Raw genomic sequence first — 22,808 nt, forward strand, 5'->3', positions numbered from 1 at the left:
TTACTTTTATTTAGGCCTCTCAAAGTGATTTGAAACCTGAGCAGGTCCCTCAATAGCAGGATTTCGCATTTTTTATGAAAATGTGAAAAATCGCCCCATAACATCTTACAAAAATAAGAGTGTGCATAAAAAACCATGTCCACATAAAGAAGACATTTAGTGAATGTTAGTTATTTTTGCAGTTATGACTATGTATGGAAAAAGTAGAACATTTTGAAGTTCGAAAATCTAAAATTTTACAAAATTTTCACCAAATATCTGATTTTCTCATAAATTAATGCAAAACATACCACCAACATTTTTTAAATAACATGAAGTACAAAGTGTCACAAGAAAACAATTTTAAAATCTCTTGGATATGTTAAAGCGTTTCAATGTTATAACCATTTAAAGTGACACAGGGCAGATTTGAAAAAATGGACCGTGTCAGAAAGGGGAAAAGTGGCTTCGGCGTTAAGGGGTTAAAGTGAAAAACAGGGGTCTAAAAGCCTCAATCTTCAATTGCTAGGAGGCTAATCACTACCATTTTGAGTGCTACACAAAAGCAAATTGACCAATTCAGGACTTGGTGAAAGCCCATTCAACCAGATATAAAATGGGCAACCTTTTCTGGTGTTTGGTAGGCAATTGGGAGGGGTTGCTAGGGAGGCGTATTTAAACTCTTTTGACTACCTGTCCCTCCAGGTGGGGCTATCATGGTGGAAACCGAATTACTGGTGAATCTAATTCATATTTTTTTTTTTTTTTTTTTTTTCCCCTTAGGTGCCAGGTGTAGCTGAAAACAGGCCTTCTGTATTAAAAGGAGATCATCTTTTTGTGACCATGTCTGGTGAACCAGAATCTTCTCAGAAAATTAGCTACAAGGGCTATGTACATGGTGTTGAGCTGGAGAAAGTCAAACTTGGATTTTCCCCAAAGTAAGGGTTTTTTTTTTTTTTTTTTTTTTTTTGTCTTATATGGTTCATGTAGGTTTTTGGAATATATGAAGGCAACAAGAGCGGACAGCAAAATAACAAATTTGTTTTTTCTGTGAAACTCTTTATATATTATTCCAGCTGTATCATTCATTGAAGAACAAAAATTTAAAAATGTAATTATCACTAAACATTTATCTAAGGTGTTAAATACACTAGGCATAATCTGGGAGAGATGAGTTTGCAATAACTATCTAACAAAACAACACATTTTCTAATTCACTTTTTTATTAAAAAAAAAAAAAAAAGTATTTTACAGATACAAGTCCAACCTGTCTCTATCAGTCCTGGTGAACACAATTTCAGTTGCCCCTAGACATGACCTTGTAAATTCTGACTTTGGGTCGGGCCTCCATCTTGGATTCCTGTGTGATGGTGGTGCTTGCTGAGTTTCTCTGACTCTGCTCTTTGCCTGTAGCTGATCTAAACCATCTGTTTGGATTTACTAAGGCCCCTTCCACACTAGCGAGTGTGATGCGATGAAATCGCATCACACTCGCAACGCAAGCTGCCGGGAACGCACGGCCCGAACGCTGCACCGCGGGAGTGAACTGACATGCTGAGTTCACTCCCGCGGTGCAGCGTTCGGGCCGTGCGTTCCCGGCAGCTTGCGTTGCGAGTGTGATGCGAGTTCATCGCATCACACTCGCTAGTGTGGAAGGGGCCTAAGAGGCTCAGACCTCTTGGTAAATTCAGTGCTGGAGTTAAAAAAAAAAAAAAACTCTTACCCCCCCCCCCCTCCCCCATATGAGGGCATATTGATGTCACTTTTGCTTCTCTTATTTGCTACATGGCTGTTGAGTGCTATAGCACTCATCTTTCTGTTACATTGCTGTTTTATCTGCATACCTGACTTTTTTTTTTTTTTCTCCATTTTTAAATATATACTAGACTTTTGCAGAGGTTTATACCTGGGATGCTGTTTGATGTGACGTTTACTTTCAACCGCATGCCGCTGATGGTTCAACACAGAGCAGTTGATCTAGCCAAAAGGAAAAACCTGCAAGAATGTCTTTTTCCAACTGGGTCACACCAACGGAGCAATGTACCCACAGATGGTCTCAGGTAAATAATTTCTGCTTAAAGGAAATCAACCTCCTGCTAATTGTGCATTCCCTCGCCACCTTCCTCCCCCATTCTCCCAGCCGTGTGTGTTTTTTTTTTTTTTTTTTTTTTATGGCCAATGTGTATGCTTTTACTTGTTTTTTATTGCTTTACTAGACTATATGACCAAAAACTTGAGAATAACCATGAACAATTCAGGGCCATTAAGCAGATTGTGAGTGGGATATCAAGACCAGCTCCCTACCTCATATTTGGTCCACCAGGCACTGGGAAAACAGTCACTTTGGTTGAGGCTATTAAACAGGTAACATTTTTATTTCTGCCATTTGGCGAACATTTTCAAAGTGTAAAAATCCTAATCCAGAATTGTTCAGTTTTTACAAATGATGGAAAATGGTGAGCTAAAATCAGTTGACTTAAATAGTTTGGGTACTTAAGGGGTTAAACTGCATCTGTAGTGGATAAAAACTCTGACTACTTGCTATTGATGAATATAATCATTCCTTAAACAATGGAATAAGCCTTAATACATTGCGCAATCTTTTACATACATGGTGGAGATGTTGTGTGTCTTTACTACAACACTGAACTAACTGCATATATTGCAAACCAGAAAATAGTCCACTGGCACTACCTTGTGTCATCCATTTCTCCACCTAAATGATTGTAGCGGGTCACTGTTGAGCATTCTGCGGTGCTCAACTCATGACAGATTTGGCAAGCTACTAAAAAATGCTTCAAAGCTGTAAAATTAAGTACACTAACTGGTACCATGTTCATAACCTGTGGGGTAAAATAACCTCGATTTAACCCCCAGAGTGCAGGAAAAAAATAAAACCACAGAGCAGTTGTTGCTGCTTTTTGCCTAAATCCGCCTCCACCCAAAAGAATAAAAAGTAATTAAAAAAATAAGTAAATAAAAGTTTATATGATTCAGGAACCAGTCTTGGCAAATATGTTGTAAGTGTGTTGCGTTCCAGCTGTCATGGACCACAGCTTCCGCAGCATTTAAGTGTTGCTTATTGTTTTTTGTTTTGGTTTTTGTTTTGTTTTCTACCCCTTCCCGCTCAGCGTCCAGTTATATATTTGATGCAGAGCTGATGCCGGTTCAGCTCAAGGTCTGAGCAGACCCGGCATCGGGAAACGCTGGGTGCCAGCTATAGCCGACACCCCAGTGTAACTCTTGCGGGTGTTTAACCCGTTAAATGCCACGGTCAGTGCGACCGCTCCATTTAACTTGCTTTTGGGGGGGTCTTTTCCCCACGATTGGCCCTCCCACACAGTTTTCGGGTGGGCGCCGATCGTTGTTATGGCAACTCTTGGGTCAGATCAGGGGAAAACTAGAGGAAAGAATTGGTAACAGCTCTAAGGCTTCGGTCCATTATTCTTCTGTAATAGGGCCCACGTCTCTATTCCATTTAACAAAACATTTCAGCAAGGTATGTTTAGTGGAATCATTAAGCAGTACAGTATAGGAATAGGAAATGAACCCTCTGGTGGAGTTTGCTCTTAAAATCCTATTCAACGCCCCACTAGTGCCCACCTCAAAAGACTCCTCCCTGATCTGTGTATTAAACGCGTGGCGAAGTTGTAAATACTGGTAGAAAGACATAGCTTTAAATCTTTTGATCAGTTTGTGTCTTCACCCCCTTTGCTTCCCATGGAGTAAACCCTTCCAATATTTCTGGCAAAGCTGGATTACGCCAGAGTGGAGTTTCTGAAGTATATATGGGAATGTCTATGATTCCCTTAGCTTTCTTCCACACCTTTTATTCATGAGGGACAAGGTCGGTTTTTCTGCCCACAATTCCACCACCAAATTCTACCTCTAGAGCATGTGCTGATGTTGTATGTTTTGTCCACAAGCTTATTAGCCGACTTGCAGAGTTGGCCTTTTCCTCGGCTATATCCCCCCCCATCCTTTAAAATGCTGTAACTGCCCAGCCAGAAAGTAATGCCACGGATTTGGGATTGACAGGCCACCATCTAACTTTCCCCTTTGCAGAGTATTTAAAATAATCCTAGCCTGCTGCCCTTTCCAGATTGGCTTCCTAAACAACCCATTAATCCTGCGAAAGTATTTCTGCGACAGCCAAAATAGTGAATTATGGATTATGTATAGCCAGTGTTGCTTATTGTAGTCTGTCAATTTACAGGTACTAAAGAATTTACCTGAATGCCATATTCTGTCGTGTGCACCGTCCAACAGCGCAGCAGATCTAATCTGTGAGCGCTTGATGAAGCACGTGGACAAGAAAGATATTTACAGGATAATGGCAAGCAGCAGGGATTTCCGTTTTGTCCCAGAAAGTATCAAGGTATGCTTACCAATGGCAGATATTTGGGCTTTTCAGAGTTTGGAACTCCCAAATTGACCAAGTAAAATACACATAAGGGAGTGATTCTATCATATCTAGTTTATGAAATTTTACACCTCAAGCAATACTGATACGAATAAAAAAAAACGGACCCCCATATAATCATGTACAATCATGTCGTACATACATAATAATTGAACACGCATTATAATTTTCCTACTCTTTCTGTATGTTTATGGATGGTTAATACATGACTGTTTTGGGTGGTCCAAGGCCTTGTATTAAAACTGATGCAAAGGAAAAATGTAATTGGCATTGCTCACTGATCTAATATCTGATTGGCTGCATTGATGATGTACTTTTAGAAACTTTAAGGCTATGTACAACTGAAAGTGAAACCAATAAACACACAAGGTTAGGTACCTGTTGTAAAATAAGATGCACGCAGCTTTTGTCATGCATTGGCAAATCATCATTTTCATATTGCAACCTATTCAAAGAGTTTTGACTGTGTGCATTAACTTCACTGCATAGCTACTAGGTCAACATGTAATGCCAGGAGATATATATATTTTAACACATTTTCTCATATTTAAGAAATCTATTAAGAAACTGTCTACTATTTACTACATGTGCATAAGACTTTATTTTGTTACATCCACAGCCTTGTTGCAACTGGAATTGTAGTACCCAGGCCTATGAATACCCTACTAAAAATAAGCTCATGGAATACAAAGTTATTATCACAACTCTTGTTACAGCTGGAAGGTATGAGAAGATCTATCACATTATTGCTCTTGAACCAATTGGTAAAAAGATCTGTGGCCTCTGAAGGGGAAGTGCAGTGCTGGGCTATGTGTGCACCAACGTGTGCAGATCTCAGGCCAAATACAAGGGGACAGTGGTCCCATGTTGCAGCCTGTGTGTGATCCAAGTGTGAGTTCTGCTCACACTGATCAAGTTAGAAAAGAATTGTCACAGGGAGGATCCTTTTCCTGCCCAAATATACCACGGAGTCCCCCCCCCCCCCCCACCCCTTATGAGCTGTTGTTCATGACTCTGGCCCATAGATAAATGCCCCTAACTGGGTTCCCCTCTCCATATGCCCTAAAAAATACTAAAGAAAAAAAGTTGTTGTCGTAAGATGACCCACTAAAGATTCAGGAATTTCAGATTCGGATATTGAAGTGGTATCGCCCACCGCTTTTTTAGAAAAGAGAACATTTTTTTTGTGCCAAATTTTTATATGTATATTTTTTGAGCGCCTCGGAAGTCGATTTGAAAAGGAATAGCTCAAAACAAATGATAAACTGTACATGCTACGCTAATATCAACGCCAAAAGTAAACTGGAACGTTGATGAATTTTCTGCAGCAGAAAGTTTGGTGCCATTTCTGCTGAAAATCTACAGTAGAAAAAAATGCTCCAAATTTTGGGGTTAGTGTGTTTTTTCTTTTGTTGTCACGTCATACATCTATAAGTATACAAACATATGATAAAGAAAAAACCTCTTTCTCCTGTAGGATCCTTTGTTCTGTATCACACTCAATGGCCCTGCCAAATGTATATCCCATATACAGGCAGTCCCTGGGTTACAAATGAAAGAGGTTTGTTTTTAAAAGAAATCTACAAATAGGATCAATTGTAAACCAAAAACTCTTACAAGCTGGTGCATGACCTCTCTGACGGGATCCACTTTTTCTTTTTAGCTTACTATGCAGTTAAAACAATAAAATTGTTTCAAAAATTATGCAAACGAGCCTGAGGGCTCCAGGCTTAATAGCTGGAAATTTAAGCCTGGAGCCCCTCAGGCTCATTTACATAATTTTAAAAACCAAAGTGTGATTTGTTTACAATCCTTAATCTGTGTGGTAGATTTATAAAAAATATATATATTATATTATATTATATTATATTTTTTATCCCTTTACAATTCATTTTGGATGTCATTGGAAAAAAGATTAACAATAAAGCTTCTTTACAGAAGTCTTTTGATGACTTGCAATTGACCGTTGCAGTCTGGGGCTAAAGTGCAGAAATTACCAGCATCCAGGGAACTTTATCAGCAGTCAGTGGGCAGAGAGGTCCGTCTATAGTCAAGTCTTAAGTCTGGACTCCCTGTAGTGGCGTTGTACAGAACTGAACCATTACTTTCCAGTTTCTACACACATGGTCAACAGTCAGTTGAGGGATAAGGAGAAGAATGAGGTTACTTTGTGATCAGCTTTATTGTCAATGGATCTCACAAGAATTGGGATGACCCAAGTGGAGAATTCCTTTGTGTATAATTATGTTCTTGTCTTGTATTTTACAGACTTGTGTCTGCACAGTTCCCACCTGGACACTTTTCTCATGTGTTTATTGATGAGTCTGGACATGCTGTAGAGCCTGAGTGTGTAACAGCTATAGCAGGTATTGAAATGTTTATTCGTTAAAGTCCACTTGTTCTATAGGTACCTTGTAAGGCAGCCCCCTACCATCAACGTTCCAGAAGGAAAACCACGCCTCTTTTGCTACCTAGTAGCAAAAGAGGTATGGTTTTCCTTGTCCTATCTAGAAGAAACGTATTTGCATATTTCCCAGAATCCCTTTAGTAGAGCATCAATGGTTATAAGTCTACATGCCTGCAAGGCGCCTTAATAGGCAAACTCTCTGTAAGGAGAACTCTTGCTCCCTGATCCTGCTTGTTCTGTAAAATCAGTGTTGAGAAACCAAAATTTTGTACAGCACATGGATTTAGTTTCTGAAAGTAAAATTATTGTTTAGATGATCCATTGCTGAGTAATGTTGTTCTGCGGCTTTTGCTCATAAAGGCTACCTTTGATTTTTATTTTCAGGTATCCTGGATGTGATGAAAGGGGGGCAGCTGATTCTGGCTGGTGATCCACAGCAACTAGGCCCAGTATTGAGGTCTCCATTTGCTATTAAACACGGGTTAGGTGAGTTCCTCAGTTTTTCATAGGCTAAGACTATCGGGTAACCGCAGCAATCTCTGTTCCTGTCAGACGTTCTAATTGTGGGTGTTTCACATTTTGTGATGTAGGCATGTCTCTTCTTGAAAGGCTGATGACTCAAAATCCACTCTATGGAAAATCCAGTGGATCCTACAATCCTCAGTTTGTCACAAAGCTGCTGCTGAATTACAGGTCTGTAATAGTTGGTGTTCCAGACTGTGCATTCAACTACTTGTTTATACTTATATATAATAAAATATTTAATTTTTTTTAGTACAAAAATTTTGTTCTAAAGCATTTCCAAACAAACAAGCTGAACCCCTTTATTTGCTTTAGCAATAAAATCTACATGTTTACAAGTAGAAAATTCCTACAACTTGAACAGGTGTTGCCTTTGTTCCAATTTTTTTAAAATTCTTTTTGCTGGGTTGTATATCTATTCATATACCTTTTTTTAATAAGAAATATAATGCCCCATGTAGGTCCCATCCTGACATTCTCAATGTTCCAAATGAACTCTTCTATGAAAAAGAACTGCAAGCCAAGGCTGATGAATTGATCACACATGCATACTGTAATTGGGAAAAGTTGCCAAAGAAGGTGAGCAGATTTTCGAAGAGACTTGCTTGAATCTGATCGAGAGCATGTCCAGAAGGATTCGGGCAGTGTTGAAAGCCAAATACTAGCACATTTTGGAACAAAACCATAATAATGTACCAGTAATTAAATAATAAGAGTCTACATGTCTAAATATATGATAAAAAGTCTTTTATACATGAGCTAGTCAAGATGCTTGTCTATAAAATGATGGTCCTCTCACATTCAAAGTTGTAGTGGATGGTGAGAGGGAGGTGGATTCAAAGGTTCAAAATGTTACCCTTTTGCTCATCAGTGTATGTATGTTTCATAGTGTATAGGAGGATGCAATGTATACAGTTGATCAAACCTTCTTAATGTGTCTTGTTTTGTGTAATATTATTTCTTTGCAGAATTTTCCAATCATATTCCATCATGTGCTGGGAAAAGATGAACGAGAAGGGAACAGCCCATCCTTCTTTAATGTGCATGAGATAGAGGTGCTGGTGAATTACCTCCACAGTTTGCTAGAGACACAAGGAAAGAAAGGCATAGCCAAAATTTCTCCCAAGGAAATTGGCATCATTGCCCCATATAGAAAGCAGGTACAATCTGCATTAATCTTTTATTCCATAAATGTATTTGTATTTTTGCAGAAGTTATCTTCAGGCATGAGATTTAAATGGAAAACACATATCACCCCCTACATCCTCAGCTGTAAGACGTATAAAAATTTAAAGGGTTGCAGGGAGCTGCCAAAAAATGGACACCGGCACACCCTGTTCATATTTTTGGGTTTCCACTTCTCATAGATCTATTCCCTGTGGAAATGTATATCCCTGTCTCAACCACTCTCAAAGACTGAACAATAGAAGAAAGCAAATGAATCCGCTCACTCACATATAGGTTCCCAGCTTAGTGATAATCCAACTTTGTGCAGCTCACGGTGCCCGAAATCGGGCTGTGCTGTCAGCCAGCTGAAATGAACTTGTGCATGGAGGAAATAATGTACCTCCGCGAGATCATGACTAAGGATTAAATAATATAGTCCGAAATGCGTAGATCTGGTGGATATGGTTGTGCAATATGTGACCTTGCATTTTTAAATATTATGGAATAAAGTATTTTTTTGGATTTTATCAAGATATTGCGAGTGCCGGAGTATCAACTTTTTTTCCTCCATTCGCTCTCAAAGACTGCCAATCACGGCTGTTCACCTGTTCCAGTCCATATTCAGCTTTACAGAAATCACAGATATAGAGTAGAAGTAGAGCAAACTACTGTTTTTAGAACTTTGAGGTCATGGAGCAGTGTAGTTCAATGTAGTTTACATAACTCTTTTACCTTTTATGGGAGCTATGGAATAATCTACGTTATACGTTTTTTGTATAAAAGTGAAGATGGGGCTATTCCCATTGAAGCCATAATTTTGTGGCCTATGTTGGCAATTATGGGTAAAGAAAGATTCTATGCAAAATCCTTCATGCATAATTTGTTTGGTCCCTAGGTTGAAAAGATTCGTCGGGCCATTGATCAAGAATTCAAAGCTGTGACTGACATTAAAGATCTGAAGGTGAGCTTATAAAGTGTACATCTCCATACTTATTTTCCCATAACTTTTGACAACATTAAATCAAGGGGAGGTACACAACACAACTACAATACAAAAGCAACCTGCAAATAGAAAATATTTGCACTTATGCAGCACATTTAGTGCATCTTCAACATTGATGCATGTTGATATCTCATAACTCATAGTAAATATACCCTAGTGATACACATGTTTGATATAGTTGAGGCATACAGCCAGCAACGTTCTAATATATATGGTCAACAGCCTCTACATTTGACTAATACAAGTAAAGCAAAAGCACACCAGTTTATTTTATATTGAAAAAAGTTAAAATATATATTAGCGGAAATGAGTTTTGTTATTTTGAAGTGCTAATCTTGCATAATTTTTCCACTGGATACAGCAGTGCGTTTGTGTGTATATTTATTTTATGATTAATAATAAATAATAATATTATTATTATTTTTTATTTTATTTTTTTTGTGATACAACTTGCCATTGCAACCAGGGGTGTTGCTAGGGTGGTAAAAGATCAGGGGCATGGGCCCCAATACATATGTAGCACTCTTACAGTAATGCCCCTTCCTGTACATAACCCTCTCACAGGGCTGGATTAAGGTTGGTGGGGGCCCCTGGGTGCAAAATATGGTGGAGGCCCCCATTGAATGTAGTCCAGACAGGGAACAGCAATCACTGTATACAGCTCCCCCCAGCAATCACTGTATACAGCTCCCCCCAGCAATCACTGTATACAGCTCCCTATTATTGCTATACACCCCCCCCAGATAAAAAAATATATACAATCCTAGATAAAATACTAAAATTGTACTCGCACTCCATCTTTCCCATGATGCGCGCTGTCTTCATCCTCCCTTGTGGTGTCAGGGTGGAGAGCGGATGTAAACAAAGATGGCGGCGCCCTGCTACAGCCCGCGCCGTGAGTCGCGGTGTGACGTCAGACTCTGCGACACGACCCAGCGGCATGGCACCGCCATCTTTATTTACATTGGATTGTCTATGGCAGAGCTGGGAACTTATTGTTCCCTCGCTCTGCCATAGACTAAAGGCAGAAACATCGGCAGGATTTTGCCTGCGGTTCCCGGCGCCAAATTCATTTTTGGCGATTCGGGCGGTGGAGGCAAAGTGGTGGGGTGCTCGGGGCTCGCGCCCAGGGAGCCCCCCTATGATCTGGCTCTGGGTTGTGCCAATAACAAAGTTTATTTCTGGTATGTACAGCTACAGAAACCACAGGAGAAATGCCTACTTGTTACATCTAGTGCCTGCAGGTGAGGCATCCTCCATCTTCTCCATTATACATCACCAGATCTTGTGTTCCTCACTGTCCTTAGATCTTGGTTCCCTGGCACTGTTATCCTGGTGCTGCCCCGAACAATCTCCCCAAATACTGTAAGACTGTGTTCAGACTGTGTTGACACGTCTTGCATTTAAACAAAACCAGGTGCTTGTTACCCATCACATGTGTATTACTGGAAACGCAAATGAGATCAAATCGAGGCCTGTCCTAGTGTAATGTATGAACACACCCCCAGTAATGTCCTCCACACAGCCCCCCATGTTCTTCCCCTTCCCTATCATGTCTCCCCCCCCCCCCCCTTCCTCAACTCCCGGCAGGTCATGTGATCATGACATCACAGGTCCTTCAGCCTCCTAGGTCCTTGCAGGGGAAAGCAGTGCCTGCACTCATTCTCATCACGATCTGTGTTCTGAGGACATAGATCGGGATGGGAGAGGGAAGGAATCTCCCGGGCAGCCAGGGGAGGTCCGGGGCTCCGGCCAAAAGATCTGGGGCACGAGCCCTGGATCTTTTGTCCTAGCGACACCCCTGATTGCAACGCTCCTGGTGAAAATGTCACACACAAAAAACAGTGGGGAATGGAGGTATGGGGCCCTACTCCTCCACCACACTATTCATGAATCTTACCCAAAAAAAGAACAAACAAAGAGATTCTTATATAATATCACATAAATTGCAAGTTTATTTAATCAAATTTAACAACTGATATTAGAGCGACAAACAGAAAACATCATTGCACATGGCCCGGGTGTAAACAGTAAAATATCATCACAGGTGTATCCAGCATAAATATAGTAGGAGAGTAGTGTTAAACTATCTTAGACAAGTGAGGCTGTAGTCAAGTACAAAGTAAAAGGGGGATGGCAGAAAAAAACAAATATACCCAAAGAAACACAGTACCCACAGCCTAAACCAGCAAGGAACACACAATGTAAAAAGCCATACAGACCACGGACGACGACAAAGGGAGCCCTGACACGTGTTTCGCCAAACACTGGCTTCTTCTGGGGGATAGAAGTATTGTCAACAGTATCCAAAATTCTTGTAGGTACTTGGCAACCTAAATTGTTTGTGAAAATAATTCGGCAGCAAAGTTATCCTGTGTGGATGTAACATAAAAACTGACCTTCATGCTAACAATAAAAATAAAGGGTTTATTTTTATTCTAACAAAGCATCTGAAAAGGGGTGTTATTGGAGCGTTATTTCTGCGCCCCAAACGTCAAAAGTTTCATAGTTAAATTCACAATATCCTGTATTTTTGAACTTTTAAAACGTAGTCCAGATTTGGTCATCCAAAAAGTCAAAATGTATTTGATGCCAATTAAAAATTCCCTTGGTGTTCAGTGTCGCACGCACACATCTCTGCAACTTGCATAGAAGGGCAGCACTGCTACAAACACACACAGCCCTTTTGCATTCACTCACATGTACAGCTCTGCAACATTCACACAATCAAAGCCCATGTCTGTTATATACCAAGTCCCAGCGGGCACTTTAAAGAATACTTCCCTCTCTCTGCCTGTCAACATGGCTATTATTTGCAGCGGGCTTAAGGAGGCAAGAGGCCTGTGATCATTCATGTAGGGAGAGGAAGAGGCACTCCTCTCTGAGATTGGGGGAATGCTTTGTTAGTATTTCATCTGATCTCCAGGGCAGCGATTAGGAGGGTCCGCCTGGATCCTCCTTGACTTTGGTCTAAAAGATGTAGGCACTTATTAGCAACACTTTTTCTTGATATAAGTGCGTCCTATACTCCCTAAAATATTGTAAATTGTCAAGCTATACTGGACTGTATTTTTGTAACTGATTGAGGATATGTGATTTGGTTTGTATGCTGCATGTATGTTACATTTAGATTTCCCAATCTAGTTTTATGGAATCAATTTTGCGTACAAACAGAACTATAAAACTGGTGAAAATAACAGATGTCTTGTCATCTTAACAGATTGGCTCTGTGGAAGAATTCCAAGGCCAGGAACGTAAAGTCATCCTAATATCCACTGTGCGTAGTTCTCCCAATTATGTCAAATTTGATGAAGATTTTGGTCTTGGATTCCTGAAAAATCCTAAGGCAAGTACAAAAAAAGTGTAGTTTTTTTTTTTCCTGTATTTCACAGTGGCAAGGGAAAGCGAAACCTGTGTACCTACCCTACTTTGGCTCCATTGCCCCAGAGATCTTCAGTTCTGCCTTGAGCAGAACCCTCAGGAGGCTTTATTTAACCAGGAATTTTTTGGAAAATGTTTTCCCTCAATTTGCGGGTGGTCATTTGCCTTCCTTTCTTCACAGGTGCACACAAATATTGATTGTGCATATTAATTGCATTCTTTATAATATTTTGTGTAGCACCAGACAAGGTGCCTGTTTATAGATAAACAAATTGTTATTAAATGTTGTTTGTTTTTTGTTTTTTCTTAATCACAACAGAAAATTACATTAATGTATCACACTACAGAAAAACTTGAGGGAAAAGAAAAGGTCTGGATGAAATCCATACCATCTTTGAACTATAATTGTCCTTTTTGCTTGTCTTAGAGGTTTAATGTCTCCATTACAAGGGCTAAAGCTTTACTTATCATGATTGGCAATGCAGTCATCCTACGGAAAGATCCAAACTGGGCTCGGTAAGTACAGGCAGTCCCTAGGTTACATACAAGATAGGTTTCATAGGTTTGTTCTTAAGTTGACTTTGTATGTAAACTGAAACTGTATATTTTATAATTGTAGTTCCAGACAAAAAAGAAAATTTGCCCCAGTGACAATTGTAGTTTCAAAATGTTTTGCTGTAATGGGTCCAAGGATTATCAATAAAGCTTCATAACAGACACCTTACAGCTGATCATTGTAGTCTGGCACTATAGTTAAGCATCCAGAGAGCTTCACCAGAGTTCGCAGGGGGCAGATGGGTCAGTCTTTATCTAGGGGGGGTCTGTAAGTCGGGCGTCTTTAAGTAGGGGACCACGTGTAATTAAGATCCTTGTTATACATGTACCCCAGTCCATTTTACCTATACTTATCTATTTTATCTATGCAAGCAAACTGCTTGCACAGGTATTTAAGAAGTGTCTGCACCATTTGTGTCGCACACAACCATTTTAGGGCACAGCTGCACTATTCTTCATGCAACACAAATTTATGCAGTGAAGGGGGTATTTCTCAGTCGGACCGTGCACCAGATTTAACATGAAAAGGCTGACAGAAATGTGTCGCCTGGCCCATGTTCAAGGTGCACCAACAAAAAGTGTCCACTCTGTCGGGCAGAGCAGAGGGCACCTGATATCCTGAATCTGGCGCACTCTGCACTATACAGAGTGCAGTTTGCACTATTCTTAGTAAATGTGCTTCACTGTGTCTCACCACTCCCTTCTGCACTTGGCCATGTGCTACGCCCATGATCTGCTCACGGCAAGCTGACTATGGCCTGCATTCAGAATTAATACCCCTTGTCAAGGTAGCTACAATAAAGGCAGAGAAGAAAGCAGGCGGCTTTGTATTTGTGTAGTTTAGTCAGAACAGCAAGGGAAAGCTCCCTTTTCACTTCTGTAAGAGATTCCCTTATAGATCTAGTGCCCAGTGGATACACTATGACCCAGTCTTTTTCCTTTACAGTTCATTGTATCGCCGTGCCAAGCATCACAGCCCCCATTCTAATAACCTTTCTAATGGATAAGTGATCAGTAGATTTATGTTCCCTGAAAAGAAGACTTCTAACAAATATGACATATAACAACCTTATTTTACAATTTATTGTACCTCGATTTTTCATTTATTGCTAGGTTTTTAAACTATTGCTCTGACAAAGGTGGCTACAGTGGCTTGCGAGCTGACTACCTTGAAGATCTGGATGAAACCGAACTTACAGAACTCTTTGAAACCTTGAATGTTAATGAGCCAGAACCTCGTAAGTTATATTATAAGCTATTGCTCTAGAAAAGGGGTTGCAAAAAAAATGCATTCGGATTGCGGCCCTCACGCAGAAGCCAATGAATGCATGATCTCTGCTGGAAGCTGGACAGTGGCGAGCACGTCAAGTACACACTGCTCCCAGGTTTACTCAGCTCTGCTTTGTGATGTGACCTGTATGCGTTGGCGTCGGGACCCAGTGCGTGCGTGCGTGCGTGCGTGCGTGCCATGAGCAAGAGGGAACCTCTGCTGCTGCAGTTTCTGCACTGTTCTGGATCCTACCGCTGGGACGTGGAACCAGTATCAGGACCTTGAGCAGTGCAGGTTTAAGCATAACCTGAACAAAGTGTACAGTATTAATGAAGGTCGTCACTCCACACCAAAACTCCTCCAACTCCAAGCAAGACCCTATCATGTTCAGCAGGGTGGAGCTGTGTGCACTGCATCTAGGGCATCTGTACTGTAAATCATTTATTGGGCTAAATTTCCATCTACGTGTTCTTTATGGCTTGGTATGTGTGTTTCTAGTGTTACATAACTGGTTTGGTTTCTAGGTGGTGGATGATACTATGCCATACTTTTTTTTTTTTTTTCGTCTGGCAAGTGGTGTGAGAACTGTTCCTTAATTGGAGGACCCTTTTTACTTTGTGGATAGTGTGTGGTCCTTTCTCCTTAGTTATGAGTTTTGTGCTCCGCTATTGGTGATCAATTCTGTTATGAGTTTTATTGTTCTCATAAAGTCTGGTTTGTGATTTGTTTGTGCCAATGTGACCTGGGGTAACCAGTTATTATATGTTTTGTTGTTGCCTTCTAGGTGAGAGGTCTGGAGAGAGCGCGGTGCAGCAGCAGGGAGAGCCAGCATGGAGACATGAACATTAACTTGAGCACACTGATGACGCCCCTGAAATCTATGCACATTCACACTTTCAGGGAAAAAAAAACTTTTGTTTTTGTAGCTTTCCATTCTGTATTTTAATTGTTTTTTTGACCACTAATACTAAGCACTTTTATATTTCCACATCTGTGTTTCTTTTATAGATTGTTAAATTCTGTTGTCACCTATTTTAAATTCTAATTCTCATAGGTAATATTACCCAGCTTTCTCAGAAATATCTTCATAACTTTCCAGACTTGGAGTTTTTTCTATGTGTCTGTAGATTTCCTTTTTCGTGTTGTATTAAAGCTGGTAGACAGCTTGTGGGGACTGTAACCTGTGGCCACACTGGTTTTCTCCACGGTATATTTTAGTTATGTGAGAAAATGCGCAGGCGGCGCTTGTATACTGACCAAAACCAGTTGCCTGTGCTGTTGCATTGGGTTGGGTCACGCAATGGCACTTCCGTTGTTATAGAAGCACTCGGCACATATTCACTGACCAGTATTCAAAGTATTTTTTTTTTTTTTACCTATTTTTTTTTTTTCCTTCACTATTTTTCAAACACAAACTTTTACAACCAATTGTAACGTTGACCATTATATTCAGGTTACCAACTGATTTAACTACGGTATTTTGAACTTTTTCCAGTTCCATAGAAATATTTTTTTTGAAATAACATTAATTACACAATACGTGTGTCACTGACAAAATATTGTATTGGTGATGGGGAGGGTGCGGAATGCGGGTGTGGAGTTTGGTACAAATGTTTTATAGCCTTGGTTAGAGCTGGTGTACAGATAACTCTGATGAATATGATAAGTATATTCAGATGAATATATTTTCACAATTCACCTTTTATAAACTGACTCAGGATTGGATAGAATAGAATTGTTCCTGCTTGTCTTAATTACAAATTTCCCCTTGGTTTATGAATATAGTGCACAATGGTATCTGTATGATATAAATAGTCTGTATACATTAACATTTTTAGATTGTTCCTGTGATTTTTTTTTTGTTTGTTTTTTGTAAAAAATAAAGTTTAAAGTGTTTTAAATTGAGATGTGACTTTGTTTTGTAAATTATATAGTATCTTACAAAACTCGAGTAGCATGTAACATCATGTAAGTATTTCACAATAAGATGGCTTATTTTGATCAAAAGATACAATGGCTCCAGAGACTTTATCAAGCACTTGCACCTAGAGCTTTCCAACATTAAGGCAGATATCCGCCATATTGGGCACCACATGGAAGAGCTAAAACAGGCCCAGGAAGCTATTCAAAACTTTAGTGTTGTGGTGAGCTCTACTATAAAACATATAGACCACGAGGCACTACCCAAAGTAAACGCAATGTATATTTAGAGAATACACAGGGCGCTGAGAAATAGAGCAAAGCCTACAGAACCACCAGGGAATGTCATATGCAACCTCTTATATAACACTGACGCAGCAGACAGTCTCAAGGTGGCAAGAGAGTGCTCAGACCTCCGATATGGAGAGCATCCTATTGTGGTATTCCAGGACATTTCACCATCTACCTAAACAAAAATCTTTAAAACTGCTCTTAGTTGCCCTGAGGGAAAAACCTCTCCTTTTTAGGTGGCTATATGCATTCAGCATCGCCATTACAGCGGGAAACAAGCAAGTAGTCATAAAGACTCCAGAAGACCTTGCAACCACTTGGGACCGCGTAGGTGTTCCCCCAATAGACATACTATCCTGGATGCCAGTCCCGGAAAACTTTGAGGTACCAAAGGTCTCCATCCGGAAGCCGTGGAACAAAGCGAGGCATTCCCCTTAACTAACAAAGAAGACCAAGGACTGAGCTAGAATATTTGAAGAGGGTTTTAGTTGACACTCAGAAATGACAACCCAGCAGGGACTTTTCCGGAAGTTTGTGCAACCAGGAGAGACCTCATCCTTCCTATGAACTTCTACTATTTTTAAACAAATACATAATATTAATTTGAACTGAAACTTTTTCATCTCACAAATGATCCCGCTCCATTAAGATTCTGCACATTACCCGGATATTTGTTACATTATAATTTTTATGTATATGTATATGTATCCATTTTTAAATATTGTTTGACTATTGATTGAATGTTTTTAATACTGCATAGAAATCCCCTTCCATATTGTACTTGAAGAAGGGCAGTTTGCCCGAAACGCGTTTACTTTGGAAATAATAAACCTGTTACCCTACGTGAAGACTACCCTTTCAATAGCGCCGTACCAGTTTTTTTCCGTTGGTTTCCCAACCATACTTTGCACCCATCCTTCTAATGAGAGAGATCAACAGTTAGGATATGTAACTGAGTTGGGGGTCTCTCCTGCCCCTCCCCCCTGGTATGAGATCTTTGTCTCTGTCTCTGAAGCAAAGAAATGGTTTATTGTGGAGCCTAACATTAATTCCAAAACTAATACCAGAGTGTTTTCAATTTCAGTTAGTTAAAAAAGATTACATTATAAATGCTGTTGTAATTATAAGATGCACCTCAAGAGTTTAGGGGTCATATAAATAAAGGGAAAGTAACCCTTTTCATGGCCCTCACAATCAATAAAATATCTGGGAATCCACCTCGCCAAAGATCCCAGAAATTTATTCCAGAGAAAATACTAACTTAAAGAGAATTACTAAAAGACATAGACCAACAACTAAGATCCCCCTCCATCCCACTAGTGTCATGGTTTGGTAGAAAGAACTTTTTGTAAACATATATCCTACCAAAAATTACATACCTCCTTAAAACTCTTCCCATAGCCTTACCAAGAACCTGCTGTAATTCTTTTTGGATAGACTGCTCCAGGGTAGCAACGAGGTCACCACTCCGGTTTCCAGTTCCCCTATGCGCGCTGCATATTATTGGTTATCTGTGCTAAAGAATTGTTGATGGTGGTATGAACTTCCAGTTTCTTGTTTATGAAGGGTATAAGAAAACGATAGCTACCTTTTGCCCTTTTTCAGAGTGTGAGCTATGGTAACGAAGGTGCATCTAAGACAGGAGACAGATTTGATGGGGTAATGTCATCTAGTGGCGAGGTGGCGATCTTGGTGCTGCTTCCTGAGTGCATGTGGTGACCGCACATCTGATCTGCATGCTCTTTCGCGCCAATTTTTGATCTTTTGGCAGTGTTGTGCTTCATAGAGGTTGTATACTTACCATTTCCTGCACGGTCACAAAGGTGCACCAGGCAGCTTCAATGTAATTGACTTTCTTAAACCACCAAGTGACAGGGTAGCCCCAAACTTTTAGTCACATAATCCGGAAGGTATTAAAGATAACAGAAACAGTTACTTCAAAGCAGTCTGAAAATGCTAGGTATAGGCAGTGATGGACATAGCAAAATAACTTTAACACTTCAGCACAAGAAATCTCTTAGCTGTCTGAAGATGCCCACCTCAAGGCTATGGGTCTGGGGCAGGTGGATTCCGGCTGACAGATATAAGTGAGCATGTGGTGGTAGTAAAGAGGTCCACGCCAGAGATGTTAAGGACGTCAACGCCAGAGGTGCTAAGGAGGTAGTACCGGCAACTGTCCTTCTTCCAGTGTCAAGGAGACCCCATGTTGCTGATTTGAGAAGGCACCCAGGGCTTTATTGCAGCCCTGTATTAGGGTCAGGGTCCCCCTTTCTCACCATGTGGCTATCACAAATGGCGGCTCTCAGGAGGATTGATGGCGCCCACTCCTCTGTCCTGAAGCTCCCTCACACTGGCACAGTTCAGCGGAGCCACAGATTCGGAGAGCCTTGGGAAGAGAGAGCCCATGTCCTGCCTCGCAGCGGAGCCTGGCTGGTGGGGAATAGTTTGACCACTTCTGGCTACGCCAGGTGTGGCCATGCTATCCGTTCGGACCGGACTCCGAGTTTATAGCACATAGCGGCGCCGGCACCGAAAGCTCCTCCAGTGACCAGCAGGGAGTGGGGCGTCATCCCACTCTTATCGGGATCAAAAGAGTACCTTTAATGGGTGCGTGAAATGGAGGCGAGGTAAAGTTGAAAAGGCCCAAGAAGTTGTATCAATGCACTCTAACGTTCGACTTTATTTTGTGTGAAATTAGCTGTTGCTATCATTATATTTATATATTTTGTCATGGGTGCTACCGAGACCCAGGATATGGGCTCACCCATGACCCTCTCTGCCCACGCCACTTAACTGTCCTTATTCTGGCGGCTGTGCGCATGTGATCCCAACTCCTAGTGTGCGGGCACCGGCTCGCAAAGATTTAAAGGGCCAGCTCACCGATGATTGGTGCTGGCCCTTTCCAGAATCCTTTATTACAAAGCCTCTTCCTGCTCACCCTGCCGGATCTTTGTGCCTCACAGCCTTAGAAAAAGCTTGTTGGGTGCCTTGTGCTATTGTTATGTATTCCCATTGTGACCCTGGTTCCGTTATTGACTTTTATCCTTTTCTGCCGCCCTTGACCTGTTGCTTTTCCTGTTTCAATTTCCTTATCCACTACCGTCCTGCTGGAAAGAACATTAAGGCTGACATTCTCTTTCGTGCCTCGGATATCATTAAGGAAGAACCGGCTCCTAGGCATGTCTTCCCCCCTAAGCGACTGCTTGTGGCCCCTCAAGTGAACCTTTGGCAGCTACCTCCTGGCAAGACCTACGTCAGACCTGCTCTATGGAAGAGGATTCTGACTTGGGGACAATGCTCACGTGTGGCTGGGCACCCTGGGGTGCAGCGCTCTGTCGCCATCATTTCGTGTTTCTATTCGTGGCCAGGTCTGCTCAAGGATGTATAGGATTTTGTGGGTTCCTGCACTTCCTGTGTCCGAAATAAGCTGTCTCGTCTCAAACCTGCTGGTCTTCTTCAGCCATTTCAGATACCCAGCTGCCTGTGGACTATGGACTTTATCATGGACCTTCAACCTTCCCCAGGCAATACCGTCATCTGGGTGATAACTGACTGGTTTTCCAAAATGTCCCATTTTGTTTGTATGCCAGGACTGCCATCTGCCACACGCCTTGCCAGCCTGTTCTTCAGTCACATCTTCCAGCTCTATGAACTTCCCCAGCATATTGTGTCTGATTGAGGGGGGGGGGTCAGTTTGTGTAACCAGCTTCAAGTAAAATTGGACTTTTCTTCCACCTATCACCCACAGTCTAATGGCCAAGTGGTTAACCAGATTCTGGGCTGTTATCTCCGCCATTTTGTTTCTGCCCGTCAGGACGACTGGTCCACTCTGTTGACATGGGCGGAGTTTTTTTCTTAACTCTCTGGATTCAGCATCCGCCGGCTCTGCTCCATTCTTTATCAATTTTGGACTGCATCCTCACACCTCCTCTTCCTCTACCTGTGTCCTCGGACGTTCCTACAGTTGAAGAATTGGCACAGGATCTGAAGTCCATTTGGGAGCAGACTCACCTTTCCTTGTTACAGGCTTCTGCCTGAACCAAGCTCCAGGCTGATAAGAAACACACAATCAATACCAATAAGAAAACCTGATTCCAGTATGGAACACCATCACAGGGGTGCTGTGCTGTGGTGGTGGTTAAGTTTTTCTCCTGAAATTTTGTATGATGTCACGCCCGGGTGGGTAATATGAATTTGTCATGACCATTTGTACATGACATTGGAGATGTATATACATTGATTCACTTAGGACCACCCCCACATTTGTTTGTGCTTTTGTGGAATTTTAATTGTAGTTTTTAATAATTTGTCTTGATTGCTATATTTTGTGTTAATAAAGATTGATATTGTTATTTTATTCCAAGTTGTGTCATAGTTTTTGGTCTATGACTACTGGGTGACCTTTGTCCTATATACAGTACCTATATTGGTAATGTTCATAAGAAACACAGGCCTCCTCCTATCTTCTCTCCAAGTGACAAAGTCTGGTTGTTCTCCAGGTACGTCCGGCTTGAGATCCCTGGCTACAAACTTGGTCCTCGTTTCCTGGGTCCTTTCGAGGTGCTGAGGCGCATCAATCAAGTGGCCTACAAGATGCGCTTTCCTCCCAACATGCGCATCCCGAACTTCTTCCAGGTATCTCTACTCAAGCCTGTCATCTTGAACCCTTCTTCCGGCAAGTGCCGCCTCCTGCTCTTGAGGCTGACTCCACTGACATCTTCAAGGTAAAAGAGATCCTAGACATTAAGACGGTGAGAGGTAAGCAGTTTTTCTTGATTGACTGGAAGGGGTACCGGCCAGAAGAGAGATCTTGGGAGCCCGAGGACAATATCCTGGACCGTCCTCCGTGCTCCTCTCTACCCGGCCAGCGCGGTGCCCGCGCCACTTGCCAGTCCCCGTTCCGACGGCTGTGCGCACACGTCCCCGACTCCTAGGGCGCAAGTGCGCCGGCTTGCTAAAGTTTCCCCTTGGCTGCCACCACGGACAAAGTTGCACCTGTGGAGCGGCCTGGTGATACCACAGCGCAGCAAGTCCAACCCGCTTTGCCATAGCAGGCTCTGGTGAAAACTGGGTAACACTTAGATTCCGGTCCCAGGTGTTGGCTTACGTCATTATCCACAGTAGTCTAGTAGCTTCACTACCCCTGGAGCCTGACGTATATATTATATTTTACTAGGCTTTACTGGGATTTTTTTAATCCTCAAGGGTCTAAAACTGATCCCTGCATAAACATGAATGCCTGATGTCAGCAGTGGGTGCTTGCTGCATAATGCTTGAGCCCTGTGCATACTTCCTTAACAGTGTTATGACATAATGCATTAAGGGGTTAATTATGCTGTTCCATATGTGTTGCTTTGAAAAGCATTTTCTTTTACAAGGATGTGGACATCCTAAATTTAGCTGTAATTTTATTTGGAACTCCAGCTTACTAAGGGCCAGTTCACATCTAAGTATTTTCCGTTTATGCTCTAATATATTTTCCAGTTTATGCTCTAATAACGGAAGACCTAACGGAAGAGATAAAAACGGATACTAATGGACACCATTATAAGTCCATTAAAAACAAAGGGAATAAAATGGATCCGTGTGTCATCCTTTATTAATAGAAACGGAAGCTTAAACAGTTTTTTTTTATTGGTCCTAATAAAATACAATTTCATTGTACGCTAACAACAAAATACTGCAATTTATTAAACAAACAATAGTTAAACGCTCAAGACACTTTAAGTCAGGGCCGGCACCAGCACTGAGGGGTGAGGGGGCTTTATATAAAATAACCATTAGAGGGCTTTATAATACATAACCTTGAGGCAGCTGTTTGGGATGATAAACTAGGGAATATTTTAGGGAACAGGAGATTGTTTTACTTTCTGAATTTGTAATGCCGCCA

The 22,808-nt window shown here is 41.3% G+C and overlaps 1 protein-coding gene across 2 annotated transcripts in view; it reads left to right on the plus strand.

Moving 5' to 3' along the window:
- Window positions 1-15,695, plus strand: part of MOV10 (Mov10 RNA helicase) — a 34,534-nt gene extending 18,839 nt beyond the window's left edge. For both annotated transcript variants that reach the window (XM_072137615.1, XM_072137616.1), the window contains 15 exons: window positions 763-917; window positions 1,866-2,039; window positions 2,196-2,343; window positions 4,196-4,357; window positions 5,022-5,125; window positions 6,671-6,768; window positions 7,194-7,295; window positions 7,400-7,502; window positions 7,793-7,910; window positions 8,300-8,491; window positions 9,394-9,459; window positions 12,722-12,847; window positions 13,310-13,398; window positions 14,551-14,675; window positions 15,492-15,695. In XM_072137615.1, the coding sequence (XP_071993716.1) occupies window positions 763-917; window positions 1,866-2,039; window positions 2,196-2,343; window positions 4,196-4,357; window positions 5,022-5,125; window positions 6,671-6,768; window positions 7,194-7,295; window positions 7,400-7,502; window positions 7,793-7,910; window positions 8,300-8,491; window positions 9,394-9,459; window positions 12,722-12,847; window positions 13,310-13,398; window positions 14,551-14,675; window positions 15,492-15,556 (1,827 nt within the window). In that variant the 3' untranslated portion in view covers window positions 15,557-15,695. The remainder of the gene's footprint in view (window positions 1-762; window positions 918-1,865; window positions 2,040-2,195; window positions 2,344-4,195; window positions 4,358-5,021; window positions 5,126-6,670; window positions 6,769-7,193; window positions 7,296-7,399; window positions 7,503-7,792; window positions 7,911-8,299; window positions 8,492-9,393; window positions 9,460-12,721; window positions 12,848-13,309; window positions 13,399-14,550; window positions 14,676-15,491) is intronic.
- Window positions 15,696-22,808: the final 7,113 nt, after the last annotated feature.

This window comes from Engystomops pustulosus, chromosome 2 (assembly GCF_040894005.1).
Source record: "Engystomops pustulosus chromosome 2, aEngPut4.maternal, whole genome shotgun sequence".
Taxonomy (NCBI): domain Eukaryota; kingdom Metazoa; phylum Chordata; class Amphibia; order Anura; family Leptodactylidae; genus Engystomops; species Engystomops pustulosus.